The sequence below is a fragment of the Petromyzon marinus genome, chromosome 48, assembly GCF_048934315.1.
Source record: "Petromyzon marinus isolate PM22_M1 ecotype Great Lakes invasive population chromosome 48, UKy_Petmar_22M1.pri1.0, whole genome shotgun sequence".
NCBI classification, from domain to species: domain Eukaryota; kingdom Metazoa; phylum Chordata; class Hyperoartia; order Petromyzontiformes; family Petromyzontidae; genus Petromyzon; species Petromyzon marinus.
Window position 1 is genome coordinate 1,227,190 of NC_133714.1, and position 20,391 is coordinate 1,247,580.

A 20,391-nucleotide genomic window follows, 5' to 3' on the forward strand; every position below is an offset into this window, starting at 1 on the left:
TCGCCCACACAAAATCAGTCGCCACAACCCCACCGCAAATAATTACATAAAAGTTAACGATGCACGGTAATAATGTATCATTGTCGAGTCTTAGTCTGCTGTTATCGATAAGCCCATGGTATGACACTGAATAGCGAGGGGGGGACAACACAAAAGTGGCAGGTCTCTACTGCTATGAAGGAGGGTGAAACTAAAACTATCAACTTTTTATTTTACCAGGTAAAGCCCACTGAGCTATCTATCTCTTTTGCAGAAGCGACCTGGCTACAAATGATAGCGCAACCTAAGTGGCTTATCGTGTGGAAATTTATATCAGCCAAATACTCTAGACGCATGTTTCTACATGTGGAGGGGAAAAACCGGAGGACCCGGAGAAAAATCCACGCGACCACGGGGACAGAAACACGCAAACTCCAAATATGCAGCAGCCGTCAGGGTCGGGATCGAACCTACAACCTCCTGGGGCAACACAACAGTGACCAGCGGGGCGTGGTGGTGGTAGGGAGCCCACCCCAGTGCATCCCCAGCACGGGCCCAGGAGCACCGCACTGATTTGCGCCCTTTCTGAATATTGCAGCGTGGACTGTGGGCCCAGACACCATGTATGAACCATGACAATTGAAGCAATGCAAAGGCAATTCATACGAAGCGAATTAATGTGGTATACAGAGTGGACGAGGTAGAGCAACGACAATGACTCGAGCCCATCACAGAAGAACAGACGCTCATTGTGAATACAATCGTATCGTGTGAGCAATGTGCATGATATCCTATGTGGACCAAAACAATATCCAGCTAGGTGACGCTGTTCAATCCAGCAGCATGTGTTTAAACAGGCCTGACTCTGCTGCCGAGACCCGGAAGGCCTAAACTGGCCCAGAGTTTGCTAGGTTAAACAAATGCCGAGTGAAGAGCGAGGCCACTCTCTGTATCCTGAAGGCAGCACACACAAAAAAATCAATGCCCGGATAAAGCTTCCCAACCCATTAGTCCTCTTCCCTCTTCTCAGCAATGTGTTATGACAGCTGCTGGAAGCCTCCCTGGCCATTTTAATTACGGCGTACGGAATATTATATCCTATTTCGGAGGTTCATCATAACACAGGGCTTTTATGTAAGGCGTCAACATCCGTGCCATTCTGGATAATGTCATTAGGGACCTGGATAATTTTAGCAATAATGCCTCCTATCACATATTCGCTTACTTCGACAAATGCTTTGATGAAATAGTTTTACCCCCTTGCAGAGCGAACATAATTTGTGTGAAGGTGTGTTTGAGTATATTTTGTAACTCTACGTATCGTAGTAATAATTTTAGCCTGCAACGTGCCGCCGCCGCCGCACACTACTCGCTCTCGCAGAGAGACGGAAGGACCCAGAGGCATGAGGAGGAACCACCGACGAGCGAGACGGCAGCCAGTCAGTGAGTCGGCGCTACCAACAATTGCCCTCTATATATTAAGGTGCTATCGGCCAATTAACGAGTGTTGAACACGTGGGAAGAAACCGGATTAGTTGGAGGGGGAAACACTGTAGCCCGTACAGACGGAGCAGATGGAGTCAACAATTTTCCTGTACTGCCTTATCTTGGCAAGCCAGAGAACGGCTCCTCGATTCCCACGGGAAGGGAGTTTCACAACATGTGTGCGGTGATCCACCAACCCTTGCTGCCTCCGCAGTGCTGGATTACAGGCAGCCACGTGCATAGCCACTGCTGCCCCTAAGGGTTTTTGAGGTTGTGCTGCATAAACTCTCCCTGTGTGTTTTCTGGTTGTACCTGTGTGGTTGTTTGGCATGTCCGACATTTCATTCCATGTGCTTATTCACGTGCAACAGTGCCGAGATGTTAACTTCCTCGCCTGGTGTGCAGGAGGTCGTGAGTAACGGCGTCTGCGTGTTTTCCCCCGCAGTGATCGCATGGATTTTTCTCCAGGTTCTCCGGTTTTCCCCTCCAGATTGAGAAAGAACCGTTTAAACTTATTTGGCTGCTATAAATTTCCACGTGAAAAGCCACTTCGTTCAGCTACCATTTGTGGCCAGGTCGCTTAGTGCAGTAGGCCTTACCTGGTAAAATAAAAAAAATAGTTTAGTTTAAATAGTTTATCTGATCTCCCTCTCGTGCAGGCTCTCCATCCACTCGCGGGCAGCACCTTTGCACCGATCCATTTGGTACTGAATTGATATTCACCCATCTCGAAAAAAAGAAGCTCCCAGCACAGGGCGAAACGTTAGACATCGTGCCGAACAACGCACGGGACGCAACCCGAACTCGCATCGGAGAGCAATCTATGTCGATTGTCTTTATTAGGGTCCAGTGATTTCCACTGAAAGGTCAAAGGTTTGATTTAGAATAACACGACATGACACTGAGCAACGATAGATCAACATATAACATTAACAGTGACCTTGCCGTACAGAGGGCAGGGAAGATGACACGTGCGATCCAGCAATGTTGCAAACACCACTGGAAACGACTAATGAACGTCAATCGGAGGCGCTGTATTATGCATAAGTTCACCGAATCAACTTGACAGCCTTTTTACTTCTGGCCAGCGCTTACTAGAGCAGGTCATTTGCAACCTGAATGGTAAGGGCACCTCCGATTAGCACTGTCGGCTATATACGGCAAGAAGGAAGTTTAACGGACATACATACGTGAAGTGATCATTTGCTCGTCTTATGTGCCCCTGTATAAGTCTAGGTATGTCTATGGTTATCTAACGAAGTCATTATTGACCAGGCTGAGATCATCAAGTCACTACACTTTAGAACAGGATTTAATCACAAGCGGCCGCCCGGATTCGAACTCGGGATATCAGCGTTACCAGCTATGCTCTACTATTACTTCTGATCCCATCCAGCCACCTGTGCTACGACGAAGGGCCATTGCCTGAATCGTCACCTATTAAATACTTTTTTCCTTTAAAGGCCACGGTGTATTTGCTTAAGTTGATGGCTGTGTGCCGGGTACCATGGTCATCATTCTACATTTTAAAGATGTCAAGACTTAAATCCGAATTGGGAAATAATTGACGGCTTCCTAGTGTCTATGTTTTTTTCCAGGTCTCCCCCTTAAAAAAATGGCTTTCAATGAGCAGGTTCAAGGACATCATTAAATTTTATGAAAAATATCGCAAAATCTATTGCAATTGATTAATAATAACAATATTTGTTTTGCTATTTTAACTGCAAATGATCACAATGGCATCTCAGTGAATCACAGTGAAAATTTGAAAGCTTCATTGAATTTCCCATTTATTGGGATTTTGTGGCAAATGAGAAGAGCTAGGATTTAGATTAAGACCTTAATAACCAAAGCATGAGGCTATTATTAAAGGTCATTTATCAATGACAAGTTCTGTAAATGTGTACGGACAAACAGTAATTGGCAGTAAAAATGCTGGTGCCTTATTCCACACCAAGAAGGCATTCACGGTAAGAGATATGGTAATATCGAGCCAGTTTCAATCCACTGCTGGATGAGGACCCACCCATGCCGTGCGTGTCATGGAGGTTATTTGGCTATACCTCACCACGCTCGTAAGTGCGGGTTGGCAAAGGCGATGAGCCAAGTGTTTACGTATACTGTCTTGTAGAACGAAGGCTTTTTCCCTTGTTGCCCTATGCGGCCACAAGCCTTATAACACCAGTTAGACATAGCGGTTGCCGACTCAAGTCGAGTCAATTCTATGTTATACTTGCACAGGTGGGAAGCCGTTCAGGCACCTATCTGCCTCTCAAAGGGGCCATCACATTAATATGCAACATAGAATTTGAAAATTCGATACAATGAGAGTAAAAACATACGTGTATATATATACTATTCAATCACTATCCAGGCTCTGGCCTGCTTAGCTTCCGAGATCTGACGAGATCAGATGCATTGTGTATGATTTGGTCAAAAGCCCACAGCTTACCCTAGAATGATATAGTTGTACATTAATTAATTGCGCTGCAATTATTTATTTACCTTATAACTATATCGTAAAAATTCCTATATTTTTTTTATAACCTCTTCACCCCCCACACCATCCCAAAGATTAGACCTTTGCATTGTCTACATATCCTATGGAGAAACTCTCCTGAAAAAGGACATTGACAAAGTCACCACAGACATGAAAGAGAGAGAGATGCGTGAATGCAGCGTTCAGACGTTCGCAGGAAATCTGTGCCACGCCAAGAATGAGAACAAAATACCGTGGGCCCCCAAAACGACACCGCACCCCGAATGGACGCTCATAATCCAACACTGGACTTCATCGTCTTCTGGCATTAATATTTCACAAACAGGGCACTTTGGCGGTGATAAGTCTTCGGAAATGGCTCCCTTGCCAGGTAAACACCACGTGAAATGTGCTGGCACTTGGGCCAGAACGCGGCTCATTACGAAACCGCCGTGCGGCGGTTGGCGCTCAGCGCCGCTGACAGGGCGTCCAGAGTTCGAGTCCCGCTCACGGCCCAACGACACCGGTGACGATTATAATCTGAGCCATCTCTGGTCCTCGCCTTGGTCGACTCAGCCTCAAATGAGTACCTGGTGCGACGTGTTAACATTGCCACCGGGGAGACAAAGGAGGTCGGCATGGTGCCGGCCACCCACCCCCTCGTGTGCCGTGCCGGCCTTAATAGGTGCTCGCTAACAGCACTTGCCTCAGCAGTCTGTTAAGGCTACACGGGGGATCTTTGTCTCTGTGGTGTTAGCCATCCACTCCATCGTGTGCTGTGCCAGACTTCATATGTGCTCGCTAACAGCACTTGCCTCAGCAGTCTGTTAAGGTTATACGAGGAATCTTCTTTCTTTGGTGCTTGTGTGTTAAAATCCCATAAAACATGTGACTTTGCCATTGTGTCAATTAGCTGCCACAAAGTTGGTGCAAGCTATAATTGACACTCTTCATCATTTTGATTTAAAGCTTTCGTGACTGCAGTGATTCATATTCTTGGTTCTTTCGGTAAAGTCACGTTGAAGGGAAACAATAAAATTATAAAATATATAAAACAATTAATTCTCACGACGTTTCGACTGCAACACAAGCAGTCATCATCAGATACTGCTTGTGTTGCAGTCGAAACATCGTGAGAATTTTACTGTTTTATATTTTTATTATTTTATTGTTTCCCTTCAACGTGACTTTACCGAAAGAACCAAGAATACTCTTCATCATATTGAACACAGAATGTTGAGCACCGAACACGCTGGAAATTGAGACGTCTGCAGTAGGTGTGCACATCCCAGAGCATATAGTACTTGACACTCCTTCAATGTTCAGGTGGGGGGAAAAAATCAATAATTTTTTGAGTTGCCATGATACAATATGTATGTGTGTTCAATAAACTACTTTTGCGCCGTTACACAGCTAACATCAACACCGCTGCAAAGTGCATGAAGAAATGTGAAGAGTAAATCAGCCACTCCACTTACCGGGATGTAAACAGTGAGAGTAAAAGTTACATTTTAAAATGAACTAGTTAATTAGGGCCGATTGATTGTTATGTCTTGGAAAAAAGAGAATGGTGGTGGTTGGCAGGGTAAGGGGGTCTCGTGCCGTTAAACCCGCTCCGACATTTGCCGCTAAGATTTGACCTTTCTCTTAAGCCCGGACTTAGCATCATCAATCATTGAACAGATCTGCACCCCATACATATTTTATTTACGTCGTAGTTATTGTACATGTATTGTATATGTTTTGTGTGTATGTATGTATATTTATGCGTGTGCACAAGTGCAAAAAGCTCCCCCGTATAGTCTTAACAGACTTTTGGTGCCAAGCGCTGTTAGCGAGCACCAATGAAGGCATGGCACACGAGGGAGTGGTTGGCCAGCACCACGAAGAGAAAGATTCGCCGTGTAGCCTTAACAGACTGTTGGGGCAAGTTGTGTTATCCATAAGAGCTTTTTTGGGTTAGATCGCGGAAATATAAACGTGCCGTTAAACCCGCCACCACCCGACACAGCCAATTAGTAAGGTGGTTTGTCACGTAAACAAAACATTCCAATTCGTTACTAGTTCAGCACACCGGTTGTGTGTTGGAAAGTAAATCCACAACATTTACAATTCGAGTGCTGTAAACCCACAACAACACACTGGTGTGTTGAACTCGTAACGAATTGGCATGTTTTGTTTACGTGACAAACCTTACAAATTGGCTGTGTCAGGTGGTGGCGGGTTTAATGACACATTTTGATTTAGTGATCGAACCCCCAAAAAACCTCTATTATGGATAATATTGGTCGCGAAAGCCTACGTGTTAAATCAAGTACTGTTAGCGAGCACCTATAAAGGCCAGCATGGCTAACGAGGGAGTGCATGGCCAACACCACGCCTTTGAGCGGGAATCGAACTCAGGTCGCCGGGTTCGTAGCACAGCGCGCTAACCGCTACACGACCGCTCCCCAGTGCGTACATACACCTGCACGCATACACTCAAAGTACAGTTCATTTTTGTCACTCTACTGCTAGACGAGGCCCTCCGTGAACCGTGCGGGTTCGTGGGGGCTGTTTGACCATACTTCACTACGCCGGTCACTTTGGGTTGGTGACGGTGAGGCGGCGCGTGCCTCGATCGTTCTGCCCTGCCCTCGACTGCCCACAACTCCTACTGCCCCTGTCTTGGCGCACGATAGTCGCCCATCCAATTGACTTTCCAGAATCGAAGCTGCTCCGCCTCCCAAGGTCCGACTCTGGACATTGTTTCGAATTTCTGGGTCTCATCAGCAGAGTCAGGCTTGTTTAACAAATGTTGATGTGTTTTTGTTTTATTTGCCCCGCAGATGTTATCGGCAAACTCATTCCGTATAAAGTATGGGACTCCGTTCAACACGAGAAATAATACTGTGCACAAGCTGGTGTTGAGCGTCATGTGTGAAATCAAATAGAAGCAGAACTTCGTCCGGTTTCTCCATATACTATTGCAAATGTATTTCCGTTCATCAACCTGTTGGATAAACCGTTACGCATGGCTCACTTTTGCTGAAACTGAAGACCTAATTATCCCAAATAAAATAATAAAAACCGTGGAAATTTTAAGCAGCAATTAGTCGAGGGAAAAAATTTGAAACAGCAAATTCCTTGCATGCTATCTCCTCTACTCTGCCCACCAATCATGAGTTAAAATCTATAATAAAAATGCCGTAGTTTATATATATATTTTTGTATCGCTGTTTTAATCATCTTAATTTCAAAGCATGCAATTTTATTTTCAAGCACACGGTTAAATATTTCGTAAATAAAATTATTAAATACATCTAAACCCAGCACTCTGAATTAAATTCCTAGTCACGGCTCTAATCAGTGGCAAGTAATATCTGAACTTTTCCAGTGTTAACCCATGCCTTTATCAACCCGCACTGACCAGCGTGGTGAAGTATGGTCAAACAACCCCCCCGTGACTGACACGGCGTGGGAAGGCCTTCATTCACAGCAGTGGATTGACAGGAGTCTGTAAAGCATTATAATATATAAAACGCAAGCATTTATAATTGACCACAAAGCATGTGAATCAATGTGAGTGCGGAAATAACATTGTTGAAATGAGACGTAAGATCCAGGAGGTTTTGAATTTAGAATGGCCAAGGCAGAGAGAATTAGCCCACAAATGTGATCCATTTTTGGGGAATTGGCTTCATGCCCTTGGTCAGTCATCGTGGCTTTATTTATGATATATAAAAAGTGTAGAATCTGTCGTTTCAAAATGCCGAAAATTGACAGTCTTTAAATGTGCCAGTAGCCATGGCAACCAAGGGCCATTGAGTGAAATGTCCTCCCTTTGTGCTCCGTTGCAACATCCACGGCAAACGTCTGCCTCGTTCTGCTGTGCTCGTGCGCGATCGGCGGGAGGTCAAGAACATCCTTTGTCTAAATAGAGGAAGAGTATAACAAAGCGGAACGACACGGACCATTACCAAACTCGACTACCACCCTGCCTCTGACGGTAATTGAAGCTTGTAAAGTTTCGGCCATCAAAAAGAGAATGCGAGCGATGCCCTGTAAATAGATTTAAATCACGGGTCAGTTTATTACCACCAATTTGGTGCTGCCTTCAAAATAAGTCTCCAATTAAGCATAACACTGCAACAACCGTGTTCTGCTTTTCACAGGGTAGATGTCAAGTCACAGTTAACCAAGAATGCATTTGCCTTTCCCTTTGCGTATGGAAAAATACTCGCCTAAATACGTCGAACAAATAAAAAAACGTAAAGAATACGTATTGTTGAGCACAAAAACATCATCAATCTTTCGAAATCATGGGCGCCATATTTCCACCCTCACACAGATTTTGCCCCACAAGTGGGACTTCTTATATCTCGCATGCAAAAAGAATCAATCTTTGAGTTCGCTCCAATCACATGCAAATTGTCCGTCCACGCGCTATCGAGTTATCCTCCGCACAGGGGCCACGCGGCATAGCGCCAGGGAACCTACGTCTGACTGATGTTTAAAGAAATACAATTTCTGTTTATTGTAAAAACATTTTTATATCAAACCACGGGAGGATGTTCCTGCTCCTCCACTGCTCCCTCTGCGGTGTGAAATTCTCCCCACCCGTGCTTGTCTGCCGCCACTGATTCACTCTCCACCACTGATTCACTCTCCCTCTGACTTCGCTCTCTTTTTTTGTCAGAGGCATTTTATTGGAATGTCCACCACCACTTGCATTTACAACGGAACCACATTCACGTCTATTTCAATTTCAGTTCCATTGCAAAGCCGTGCACATTTTATTATCAGGTTGCTGGATAGTGCAGCCATGTCCCCAAATTATTTAGATCCCACCAGACTGTACAGACTCAAAAACACAGTTATTTCAAACAGGTAATTACAGCTCTCCAATGCATTTCCACGTTGTTTGGAACGAGGTTCGACGGTTTGCTTTATATGCCAGGAACTTGATGGCAATCCAAAAGCACAATGGAGAGCTATACAACACAAGCCGAAGCACCTCCACAGGGTGTAGGTGGTTAGCCCTGTCAGTTGGCGCACACCCTTGGGCTCAGGACTACTATAAGGCTGTAATCACAGGGGTCGTGGCATTGGCAGTATTGACCCCCCAATCCCACCAGCCACTGCCCCCCACCAAACACCCGGGGAAGTTAAATTGTATCTGCTGTGGGCATGGTTGTGGGAGGCAGTACGTGGAGTAATGCACAGTGGTGTACATTTTAGGGATTGTCACTAAATTTAGCACTTGTTTTAGTTTCCCTGGTGCTCCTCTGCCGTTGGCGAGTGGCATCCTAAAAAAAGAACACTGGCCGTCATGATTGCCCACCACTTTGCCCTTCCGTCTCCACCCTAAGCATCACCCCTCTTGTTCTTCCTCCCCTCTCCCCCAACGCCTCCGCCCGGTCGTGTACATCAGAGACGCCGCCACCTCGACCACCATGCTATGACGTCCGTGGTAACAAAACCCGCGGCAAAACCCACCGCTCGATTGGAGGGGTCGCGGCGTCCGAAGGTGGCGCACGTGACGTCACCACCACTGCCAATGGCCACCTCAGGTGGAGCCAGTGACGTCACGCCACTGGCTCCATCTGCCCAAGTCGTGTTCCCCGTTTTGTTATTTTGTTTTGTCTGAATGTGCTACTTTATGTTCATACGCCTGCCCTTGTAGGGCGCCTTTGAGAAATATGCAAAGTTATTTACACACACCGTGCAGCTTATCTTGTATGTTAGATGTATACAGCAGCGCCGTATTCCGAAGCTGCTTTACAGCAATTATCATTTTATACGTAAGATTATTAGTGATTGAGATAAAGAGTGTGGTTATTAATAGTGGTTATGTAGTCATGGTGATGGTATGGATGACAGGCGGCAGAGGTTCAGGAGGGGTTGGGGTAGGCCTAGGCGTAGCTGAGATGGTGCTAGGGAATAGGATGGGTTTGGGAGTAGGATAGGCTAGGGGGTAGGATGGGCTAAGGAGTAGGATGGGCTAAGGAGTAGGGTGGGATAGGGAGTAGGATGGGCTAAGGAGTAGGATTGGCTAGGGAGTAGGATGGGCTAAGGGGTAGGATTGGCTAGGGAGTAGGATGGGCTAAGGGGTAGGATGGGCTAAGGGGTAGGGTGGGATAGGGGGTAGGATGGGCTAGGGGGTAGGATGGGCTCGGGGGTAGGATGGGATAGGGAGTAGGATTGGCTAGGGAGTAGGATGGGCTAAGGGGTAGGGTGGGATAGGGGGTAGGATGGGCTAAGGGGTAGGGTGGGATAGGGGGTAGGATGGGCTAAGGGGTAGGGTGGGATAGGGAGTAGGATGGGCTAAGGGGTAGGGTGGGCTCGGGGGTAGGATGGGCTCGGCAGAAGAGGGCAGCCCAAAAGTCAGACATAGGGTTATTATTTTACTTAAATGTTCAAACTGACTCCCATGAACGTTAATTATCTTTTGAAATAAATGTAAAGATTTTTTTTATATATAAAAAACTGTTTTTTTTTAAGATTACAGGTGTGATCTTTGAAGATTCATCAGTTATATTTCGTCTCAATCATTCAGGGTTCTAGGTCAAGTTTTGTTAACGACAGATTTGAGAGGACCCCTTGGGAGGAAGAAAAATAAATATTAATAAGGACAATAGATCAAATATTAATTAAATGAATAAACACGAAAAATGTGGTAATGGCAGTGTTAAAAACAGTCGAAATAACCGAATGCGTCCTGATTTTGAGCCATCCTGTATTATATTTTAGTTTTCAGTTAATAGTGTACAAACAAAGACATTGTACCACAACACTATCAAGGATAAAAGCCTTTATGCTCAGCCGTTTTGTCAATCCACTGCTGGATGCACGACACCAACTAACGGTGCGCCCTTTTTAAAAAGCAGGCTTAGCGTTTGTTTTTCCGTTGTCAAAAAGCCACTCGAGCAAAGGACGGGATGACCGACAATGAGAGAGTGAGCGCGCTCGCCAGAACATTGCGATCTTTAAATAAATAAATGATCAGCCAACCCCGGAGTCGAAGAGAAATTGCTGCCTCTCGCGTAAAGAGTCAAGCTTCTGAAGACGACGGGCTACAAAAACACATGTTCTGAAGACTCAACGTCCTGTTCTTTAGTAGAAGTTACAACCCAATCGCGCACCTAGGACTCCTCGCAACCACAGTGGATGGCTTGATCCTATTAATAATAGCTGTGTGACGTGAAGGGGCATGCAGTAGGATGATCTGCGGGCACGGAACGGCGACTATTTTAAAAACAAGCACACAGCACGTCATTCAGCATGCGCTTTGTGATTATTTTACGATTTTTCGCCAGTCAATTTGTAATCTGCTGTCTCATGCTGCGGCAGGCATTGCTTGGCCCCCACACGGATAAGAGGATTTACTAATAAAGGCGAGATGGATCAGCAGCAGTTTTGATCCGTAATTGGTTTCTTTTGGGTTAGCTCTTCGTGCAAAAATGTGTGCCGTAAAACCCTCCTTCACCCGACTGAGCCGATTACTAGAAGCTGTCGCGTGAATCTAACGTGCCCGAATTTATCACCGTTTTTAGCAGTAGCACCACCGGTGGCGCGTTGGAGAGAAACCTCACGCAACATTTACGTGGCCACAACATTTCCGTCCAGATTTACAAGAGTAGTTTTACTCTATTCACGTGGATAAGGAATAGGGATTTGTATTTATTGGGTGGCTTGAATGTCCCGGCGTTTCAAGAGTGCCTTGTGTCTCATCTCATATCAATCACCCCAATGCCCAGCTGGAGAGTTATTTTTTTAGCTCGGCATTTATGGTTCACTAATGCAGAACGATTCGGCTAATTTTGTGAAATGTCATTATTCGGGGGGTCACAATGCTGATTCAAGGATTGATATTCATATTTTTTGCCATGGTTTTTTAGCTTTATTTTCATTCTTCATCTCGTTTGATCCGTCTAATCGTACAATCGGCCTCGGGGGAGATACTTGTTGTAGAATGCAAAATACTTTATATTTTAAAGATCAAGGCACAATGTATCACAAGTAAAAAAATAATTTTTACGAAGGTGACCGATTGGTTGAGGGATCAAGTCACACAGCTGAGAGTCTGAGTTACAACCCAGGTAGCCACTTGCGATCTAACGTGGTTAATGACAACAGCATAACCGGTGCTTTTGTAAAGCGTCGTTCACGTAAACAGCATCTCACAACGCTACGCAGGCAACACATGTGGAGGTGCACACACAGTCCGACGTTTTTAGCCAATCCATGAGTGTTAATACGCGCAAGAGGAAACCAGGGGTACCCGGAGCAAACACACACCCACCCACGTGCGAGGGGGTAACACTCTATTCCACTGAGAAGGGAAAGATGATGTCTGCGTTTTGCTGCGCCACCTTCTGGTAAACCAGGGTATTGCACGTCATCGACGCCCACAGGAAGGGAATTTTGCAACATCTGTGCAACGATCCACCAACCCTCGCTGCTGCTGCCTCCACAGCGCTGGGTCACTACTGGCAGCCAATGTGCAGCAGTGTAGCCACCACCAGCGCCCTGCTGTTCCCAAGTATAGACCAGTTGAGATACTAATTTGAGGCTGAGTCGACCGAGGCGAGGCCCAAGACCGGCTTAGATAATCTTCACTGGTGTTGGTCGTGAGCGGGAATCGAACGCTGGTGGCTGGGTCCTTAGCGCAACGCGCTCACCGCTGCTCGACCGCTCCCCAGGAATGACAATCTTTATTTATGCTAGAGGAATCTGACGAGCTATAAAGCTCTTTTTCACAGATGTCCAGTAGGATTCAACACAAACAACAGCCACCATTTGTCACTAAGTGGTGGTGACGTCACCATGGCGCTTGTGCCAGACTAGGTGCACTTTGAGGCCACGTGAAGTGTCGCGGCTTGCTGCTAGCAAGTCCTGGGATAGACCCAGGTGCCTTTTGTTGATTGACTGAGATGACTGACAGATACACCACTTATGCCAACAACAGACACACACACATAATCACTCACAGTCGAACGCACAGCTCCAGGTCCTCGTCCTGCTGAGCGACGATGTGCTGCACCTCCTCATAGGTCCTCCCCATCAGCGGCATGCCATTCCACTCCAGCACCTGCATCCCTGCCACAGCCACGGAGCACCTCCGATTAGCACGGTTGGCTACGTACGGTGCGAAAGAAGTTCAACATAATCTTCAGCTGGAATCGAACCCGGGCGGCTGGGTCCTTAGCGCAATGTGCTAACCGCTGCTCCCCAGGAATCAGAATCGTATTCATTCACAGTTAGCAGCCATGCACCGATGCATCAATTCGTCGATGAATACCACAGTGTAAGTTCTCACGGTTGTGCGGTATAGCTAACAGGTCGTTCAATTGAAAAGCGCTCTGGAGTGCTCTGCCCAATGAACGCACCCCTCTGATGTTAGCCCTGGCTGGGAATTGAACCCCGCAGCTTCGTGGCGAGGCACGCCGACCGCTGCACCGCACTGCCACCACTGACCCCACAAAACACCGACACACACAATCATACTATTGTATGTTAGTTTTATAAACATCATCAGGTAATCCAGTACATTATGTGTTGAAGATAACGTGCGTAGAATTACATTGAGTAGTTAACTTCAAAAAGCTTAAGGAATTAGCAAACCTCGTTACTTTTCTAAAGTAATCCTTCCAGCATTATTCAAAGTTGGAGCATTCACCTTGTACGCTTAAAATTCAGTGCAGTATCCACAACTGGCCGGGACAACTCTTGAGAACGTGGGGTCGCGAATTCATTGTGAACACGGTGGGAACGCCACTGAAATATCCAGCGTGTGCTGCAACAACATCCTTGCCGTGCCAGGCACTTTGCACATTTTTTTTCTTCGCAGACTTCTCCAATTACATTCACCGCGTGCGGCAACAACTCTTTGTGCGAGTGTAAAGCACACAGGGACGATTCGGTTTTCAGAACACGTATGTATGTATGAATAACCCAACCAATAATAGGGATCCATTTAAATTCATATGAATATATTGACACCTCTGGTCTTCGCACCTGATTGGCTCACAAGTGACGACATCACATGTATCGCTCTATTTGAGACCGAAGCAGGAGGATTTATCCACAACTCTGGCTGTCACCTGATGATGCTGGTTGTAATTACTGGCTAAACGTCATGGTACTTGTATTGTAAATGTTGTGGGTTTACTCTCCAACACACCGGTGTGCTGTATAGTAACGATTTGCCATGTTTTATTTACGTGACAAAGGTTACTAATTTGGCTGTGTCGGGTGGTGGCGGATTTAACGACACATTCATATTTATACGATCTAACTCCCCCCCAAAAAACTGTTATGGATTATGTGTGTTTGTTGAACTTCTTTCGCACAGTACGTAGCCAACCGTGCTAATCGGAGGTGCGGCGGGAGGACAGCAAACTAAACACGCACAAAACACTTGTGCACGTGCACGCTGGCCTGTTGTTGTTGTTGTTGTTTTTGTGTTTTCTTTCTCGTTATTGTCTCCGCGCTATAGCCAGGGCTTGGTGGGAACTTAGACAACAGAAATGCCATGGCGCATCGTGCGGCTTACGGGGGGGGGGGGTAGAGGGGGCTCACCGGCTCCTGACTCACTGCAGATCAATCGATGTGGATATGTGGATATCGCCCTCTCCCCCCCCGCTGTCTCCTAAACAGTCGGGCCTCAGTGTTGGAAAGGTTAGGGCCCCAGACTACAAAGTTGGCAGATTAAAAATAAAACAACTACGCAGTCATAGTCTTTGTTTTTTTCGGTAAAGTCACAAATTACGAGGCGGTAAAAGGGGTAAAGTCGCAGCCCTGCACTTGATGGGTCATTTCGCTGCTGACGGAAGGGTCTCCGCTACAGGAAGCTCTGGAGAGCCCAAACTATTTTGGCCTACTCTTCCTTTATTGTGACCTACTCTTCGCGCCTCCGATTAGCAACGGTTGGCAACGTACGGTGTGAAAGAAGCTAAACGTACGTACGTCTTGGAAAAAAGAGTACCCACACTTTAGGGCGCACCAGACACTTCACCGGAGTGCACTCATTAAGACTCCCGTGTGGAAAGAGGCGGGGAGGGGATTTAATAAATAAATAAATGATCCTCTCCCATTGTTTCAACTCTGCCGCACCGGGAGATCGAATCTCAATTGCAGTTCCCGTGTCCTGACCGTTATGCGACGGAATCTTCCCGACTACACAGCCGCTTACCCATTTCGGTAGACGTTTGAAATAAAAACGGTTCGACACAGAGACATTGGCTCTCTGTGTGTCTACGTTGTGTGTGTCTCTCTGTGTGTCTCTATGTTGTCTCTCTCTGTGTGTCTCTGTGTTGTCTCTCTCTGTGTGTCTCTGTGTTGTCTCTCTCTCTCTCTCTGTGTCTCTGTGTTCTCTCTCTCTCTGCTTGTGTGTCTCTGTGTGTCTCTCTCTGTGTCTCAGTGTTGTCTCTCTCTCTCTCTCTGCTTGTGTGTCTGTGTGTCTACGTTGTGTCTCTCTCTGTGTGTCTCTGTGTTGTCTCTCTCTCTGTGTAGCTCTGTGTTGTCTCTCTCTCTCTGTGTCTCTGTGTTGTCTCTCTCTGCTTGTGTGTCTCTGTGTGTCTCTCTCTGTGTCTCAGTGTTGTCTCTCTCTCTGCTTGTGTGTCTGTCTGTGTGTCTCTGTGTCTGTGTTTTGTCTCTCTCCCAAATTTAGTTCTACCTGATGACGGTTGCTTGTGTTGCAATCAAAACGTCGTACTCAATTATTTTATTTATTTTATTTCTACGTGACTTTACCTAAAGAACCAAAGAGTAAGACAGTGGTTCTTAACCTCTACTGCAGCCTTGCACCCCTTTGGTTCTCAATCGTAGAAACATTATCATGTCAATAAATACATTGGGGGTTGATGAAACAAAGTAGTAGTTGTACTTATATGCCAGTGCTTAATTTGTCTTTCGATTATTTACCTTCCGAAAAAGTCTGGCCATGTCACACACCCCCAGGGTGCGCGTGCACCCCAGGTAAAGAACCACCACTGCTCTAAGATCATCATCAGCCTTGGCGGAGAAGGGCAGCGTTGTGGGGCAGCTTTGGGTGGGAGGGGGGGGGACCTTGACTCCTTCTCCCCCCTCCACTCCCCCCTCCCTCCTACCCACCTCATCATCCACTCCTGCTGCTGCCGCCACTGGTCATTATCTATCCACAGCTGGATGAAGGCCTCGCCAACACCGCCATCGTCCCTCGTGTTAACGCGATGCCAGAATCCGTCTCGCTCGTGCGAACGAGCGAATCTCATGGCTCCATCTCAACGACGGTCGTCCTCCTGGCCACTGCTTCTCCCCTTCTGACTGACGCCGCATCAACAGTGTTGTCCACGCGCCATCATCCTGGCCAAGCCCCCACGTGTCTTTTCCCCTTAAAAGTAAATGTCTCCAATTTGTGTTTGTTCCCTCATCTAAATAATAATCATTTACATTTATTTGTTCGACGTCTTACACTGATGTCTCAGGGCGCTTCGCAAGAATAAGGAAAGGCCAGGAGAGAAGGAGAAGCTAAATAGAAAATAACGGCCTTAAGAATATCTGGTTTTTAGACGAGACTTAACAGTATAAATACTTAAAAGTATCCACATTATCGGGTACATTAATTTCCAGCGTTCGGGAATTCCACAACCGAGGCGTAGACACAGCAAATATTTCTCTCCCTTTCACAATTTCTGTCTGTCTCTCCCAACATTCATCTCTTCAAGCCGAATTTTCGTTGACCATGCCCACGTTTTCTGACCTAATTGCTACAGCAGGTGATATAACCGGATTAAAAAAGGCTCCGCACATTGATCCAATACTTTTCATTCTCCACGTAATCATTAGGGCCGCTGTGGAGAATACAAATGATGCAATAAAAAAGCGGACGACGTCCCCTTCGCATATCCGTCTCTCCACATAACAAAAAATATATATTTCTCAAATAACCAAGCAGCCGCACGGCTTCCTGGGAATGCAAAATGTCAGCAGCATTGATTCAAGACGAGTAACACTCTGGACCGGTTTTGACAGTCTTTTCGCTGCTAAGACAGTTTCATGAGACCACTTTATCGTTCACTTATTCATGATTATTCACATTTTGAAGAATCATGAATAAGTCCGTCGTTAATAGTCACCTTCGGTGTACTCACTCTGTTTGGTCTTCCAGTGTCACCCCTACAACAGGTGCCGTGGATCAGTGCATTATAGAAAATAAAAAAAATGTTTTCTGACTGATGGGGGAAGGACGCAACATAAATGCAGCACGTGTCTGCATCACAGACACGTGCTACAGTGGGCGCCGTGGGCGACAGACGGCAGCGCGGCAAAAAACCCAACGTTGCGCTGCAGTCCTCCCACCTTTGCCAACCATGCATCGACCGGCGTGATGAAGTATGGTCAAATAGCTCTCACGGCCCCCGCACGGTGGCTGGAGGAACCTCGTCCAGCGGTGGACTGTGCACAAACGGGCCGTACATGGGAGTTGACGGAAAAACAAATACATTTCCAGCCGAAAATGTCCAAACAACAATAGCCGGGTCACATTGTTCACGGGCGTCATTTTCGTAAGCAGCTGAAATGAACCAAATGCAGCTCGCGTGCGGCAAGGGGGATAAAATAAGCACCCCACGTGCTTGGTCACGTTACAGGAAATGTATAGAAATTGACAGAGCAATATATTCAGTGCTTAAGTATACCAGTATATCACAGCCTTGATAGAAACTACATTCAATGGTACTCCAGCACTGGCACCGCAAGCCCGTGGCAACACAGATCAAATCGTTGTGCGCCGTCACAATTGGCGGAGTGAACAGCGCGTTCCTGCACCGTAATTGCATCGGCTCCCTGCATGCCTGGCCGAATAATGACGGAACATTGCGATTCAAAATTTTTGTTCGCATTCCTGCTCTGCAGACACAGGAGATCAAGCGAGAGTGACGAGTAGCTCTCCCGTATCGTTGTCACGTTTGTACGGCGTGTTGTTCGGCACCACGGTCCGACATTTTGACCCCTGTGCTGGGAGCAACGTATTTTAATCCACCAGCCTCTTGATCGGTTTTCCGGAACAATATTGTCAGGCCACGTTTTGTAAGCAAGCAAACTCGATGCCAATTGGCTGCATGTTTGTATGTTGAACTTCTTTCGCACAATACGTCGCCAACCGTGCTAATTGGGAGGTGCGGTGTGTTAATCAGAGGTGCCTGTTGAACAAATATGAAATACTACCGGATTACCTCATGTTATGGTCAAGGGCACGCCATATAAAATGTGTAGCACAATAAGTTTAAAGGAGGATGGCCAGTGCGTAACAGGGTTCTCTATAACTCCATTTAGTGTATCGTCCTTCTGCTAGCAGTGGCACGAGCTGGGCATTGCTGGGCCTGAACTTTTACAATTTACAAAGGATAAAAATAGACGTTTTTCTGGGTGGGTAAAAATGCACCTCCTCTGGGTAAATTACCGAGTGGGATTTGTGTTCAACCGAGGTCACAACGCGAACAATGGCACACGCGGTCGGGCACGTGGCATTTGCGTGTCATTCCTGACAGGGGGGGGGGGGAGTGGAGGGGGCTCACTGGCTTCCTCACTCACTGGAGATTAATCGATGTGGATATCGCCCCCGCCCCCACCGCTGATTGACAGCTTAGTTGGCATGTCGCCACTTCGCCGGCAACCCAACCAATCCCACGGCAAGCTGCCACCCATGCACAGCAGTACAACTGGGTACTCACCAGCGTAAGTCGACCGGCAGGTCGCGTGTGGTGGACACTAAGTGTGGGTACTCCGAATAGTTGGCCCACATGCCTGCTGAAGAGTTTCTCTAGAGCTCCGTCAAGTGGAGGATCTTCCACCAGCAGTGGCACAAGTAAATTGTCGCAGGGCCGTACCTTTACCTGTTCACTTCTATTTCAGGCCTTTTCTCGCCAGGTATGTTTTCCCTGACTTGCATCGTGAGGTTTGCAGGTCGGTGTTTTGTACAACGCCCTGGGAGTTTATAGGAACAGGCAGTATTCGTTCGTTCGTTTCTAAATCTGCTTGTCCTGGTGAAGGTCGTGGCCCGCTTGTGCACAGTAAATGCCAGAGCCCGTTAATTGCAAATGTGTCGTAACACGTGACACTATCGTTTCTTCAAGAAAACCTTGCCCGTGGCCCCACATGTCACACAGATATTGTCACCAATGTTTTCCAACGCTGGTAAAATTGCTTCTGGATCGCGCGTACATGCCCCCTTTTCCTATTCACTGTTCAGGTGTCAGCCCTTCCTCTTTCCCCTCCGGCTAAGACTGACTTTCTTTTCACTTGAAAAAAAATATACATATATGCACCGAGGTCAAGGGGCATAACCACTGCAGATTAGACGGGGAACCGGATTCGGAGGGGTGGAGAGAAAAAATGCCCGTTTAGGACGCCTCTTTTGTTTTTCTTTTCTTCATGTCAGCTGTGTTTCGGTTGTATCGCTCTCTCCTCCTTGTCATCCCTTCCTCCCTTACTTAAAAATAAGTGTCACCCTTTCTCCCTTCGGTGGGACTCCGTATGCTTTGTGGCAGCGCAGCCCTTTCCCCATCTTTCTATCCCACGCTTTTCATAAGCGGGTTGGCTTGTATGGACGGTGTGCGGTACGTGCGTCACAACGTGATGTATTGGGCCGACACACATTGCCTCAATGAATACATATATATGCACAGTAGTCATATATACACACCTCTTATTTTCCCCATGAACGCTCGTGCCACCAGTTTTGCACAGCAACAAAATTCTGCGACCTGCTTTTCAACGTCCCCCCCCCTGGGTTTGCTGAAAAACCAAATCAGCTGGCACATCTTGCCCACGTGGCAACTTTAATTTACGATGGGCTCCGTCGGACGGCCGGAGGTGGCTTTGGAGTTAAAACAAACGTCTTACGTTGCATACCTCCACGACGATCTGAAAAAGAAAAACAAATGATGATCATCTCCAGTGGTTGAGTCACTCCGCATCTCTCACCTTCCATTAGCTGGCCTGTCTTCTCAGCAGCTCCCCCCTGCAGGATGCTGCCGATGTAGGCTCCTGTTTGGCCGCAAGTTCCGGGGATCTCCTTTCCACCCACGATACGCACGCCAAACCCGTTCCCTGCAGCCACAAATGCAGCTCAAAAGTACAGCTCCCTCGAAGCGGTTTCGGCTTGTGCCGTGGTGGATGGGTCGGTGGTGGGTCGGTGGTGGTGCGTTCGGCACGATGTCTGGCGTTTCGGTTCTGGCCGAATTTGCTTTCCAACGTGTGGAGCCAAGCATCGGTAATCGTAACGAACAACGCCCAGTGACACCCAGAAACAAACAAGGCAGCCACGCGGCCCTCAATGTCTGTTTGCGTTGTGCCAGCTGCTGAGAACTGCCATCGGCAAGGGCACTGGCTGGCGCGTTAAATCGGCGAAGAGTCGGGGTACGAGCGTTCGTGAACCCCGGGGAAACGTGTTTCAAGTTTCCATTTTAATTTTGTTTAACCGG

At 47.0% G+C, this 20,391-nt stretch overlaps 1 protein-coding gene across 1 annotated transcript in view; it reads right to left on the reverse strand.

The window, feature by feature from the left end:
* LOC116952745 (uncharacterized) overlaps positions 1-20,391 on the reverse strand; it is a 114,330-nt gene that overhangs the window by 40,643 nt on the left and 53,296 nt on the right. The window contains exons 5-6 of the mRNA XM_032972354.2: positions 19,892-20,017; positions 12,916-13,024 (exon numbers count right to left, since the gene is read on the reverse strand). Coding sequence (XP_032828245.2) covers positions 12,916-13,024; positions 19,892-20,017 — 235 coding nt within the window. The remainder of the gene's footprint in view (positions 1-12,915; positions 13,025-19,891; positions 20,018-20,391) is intronic.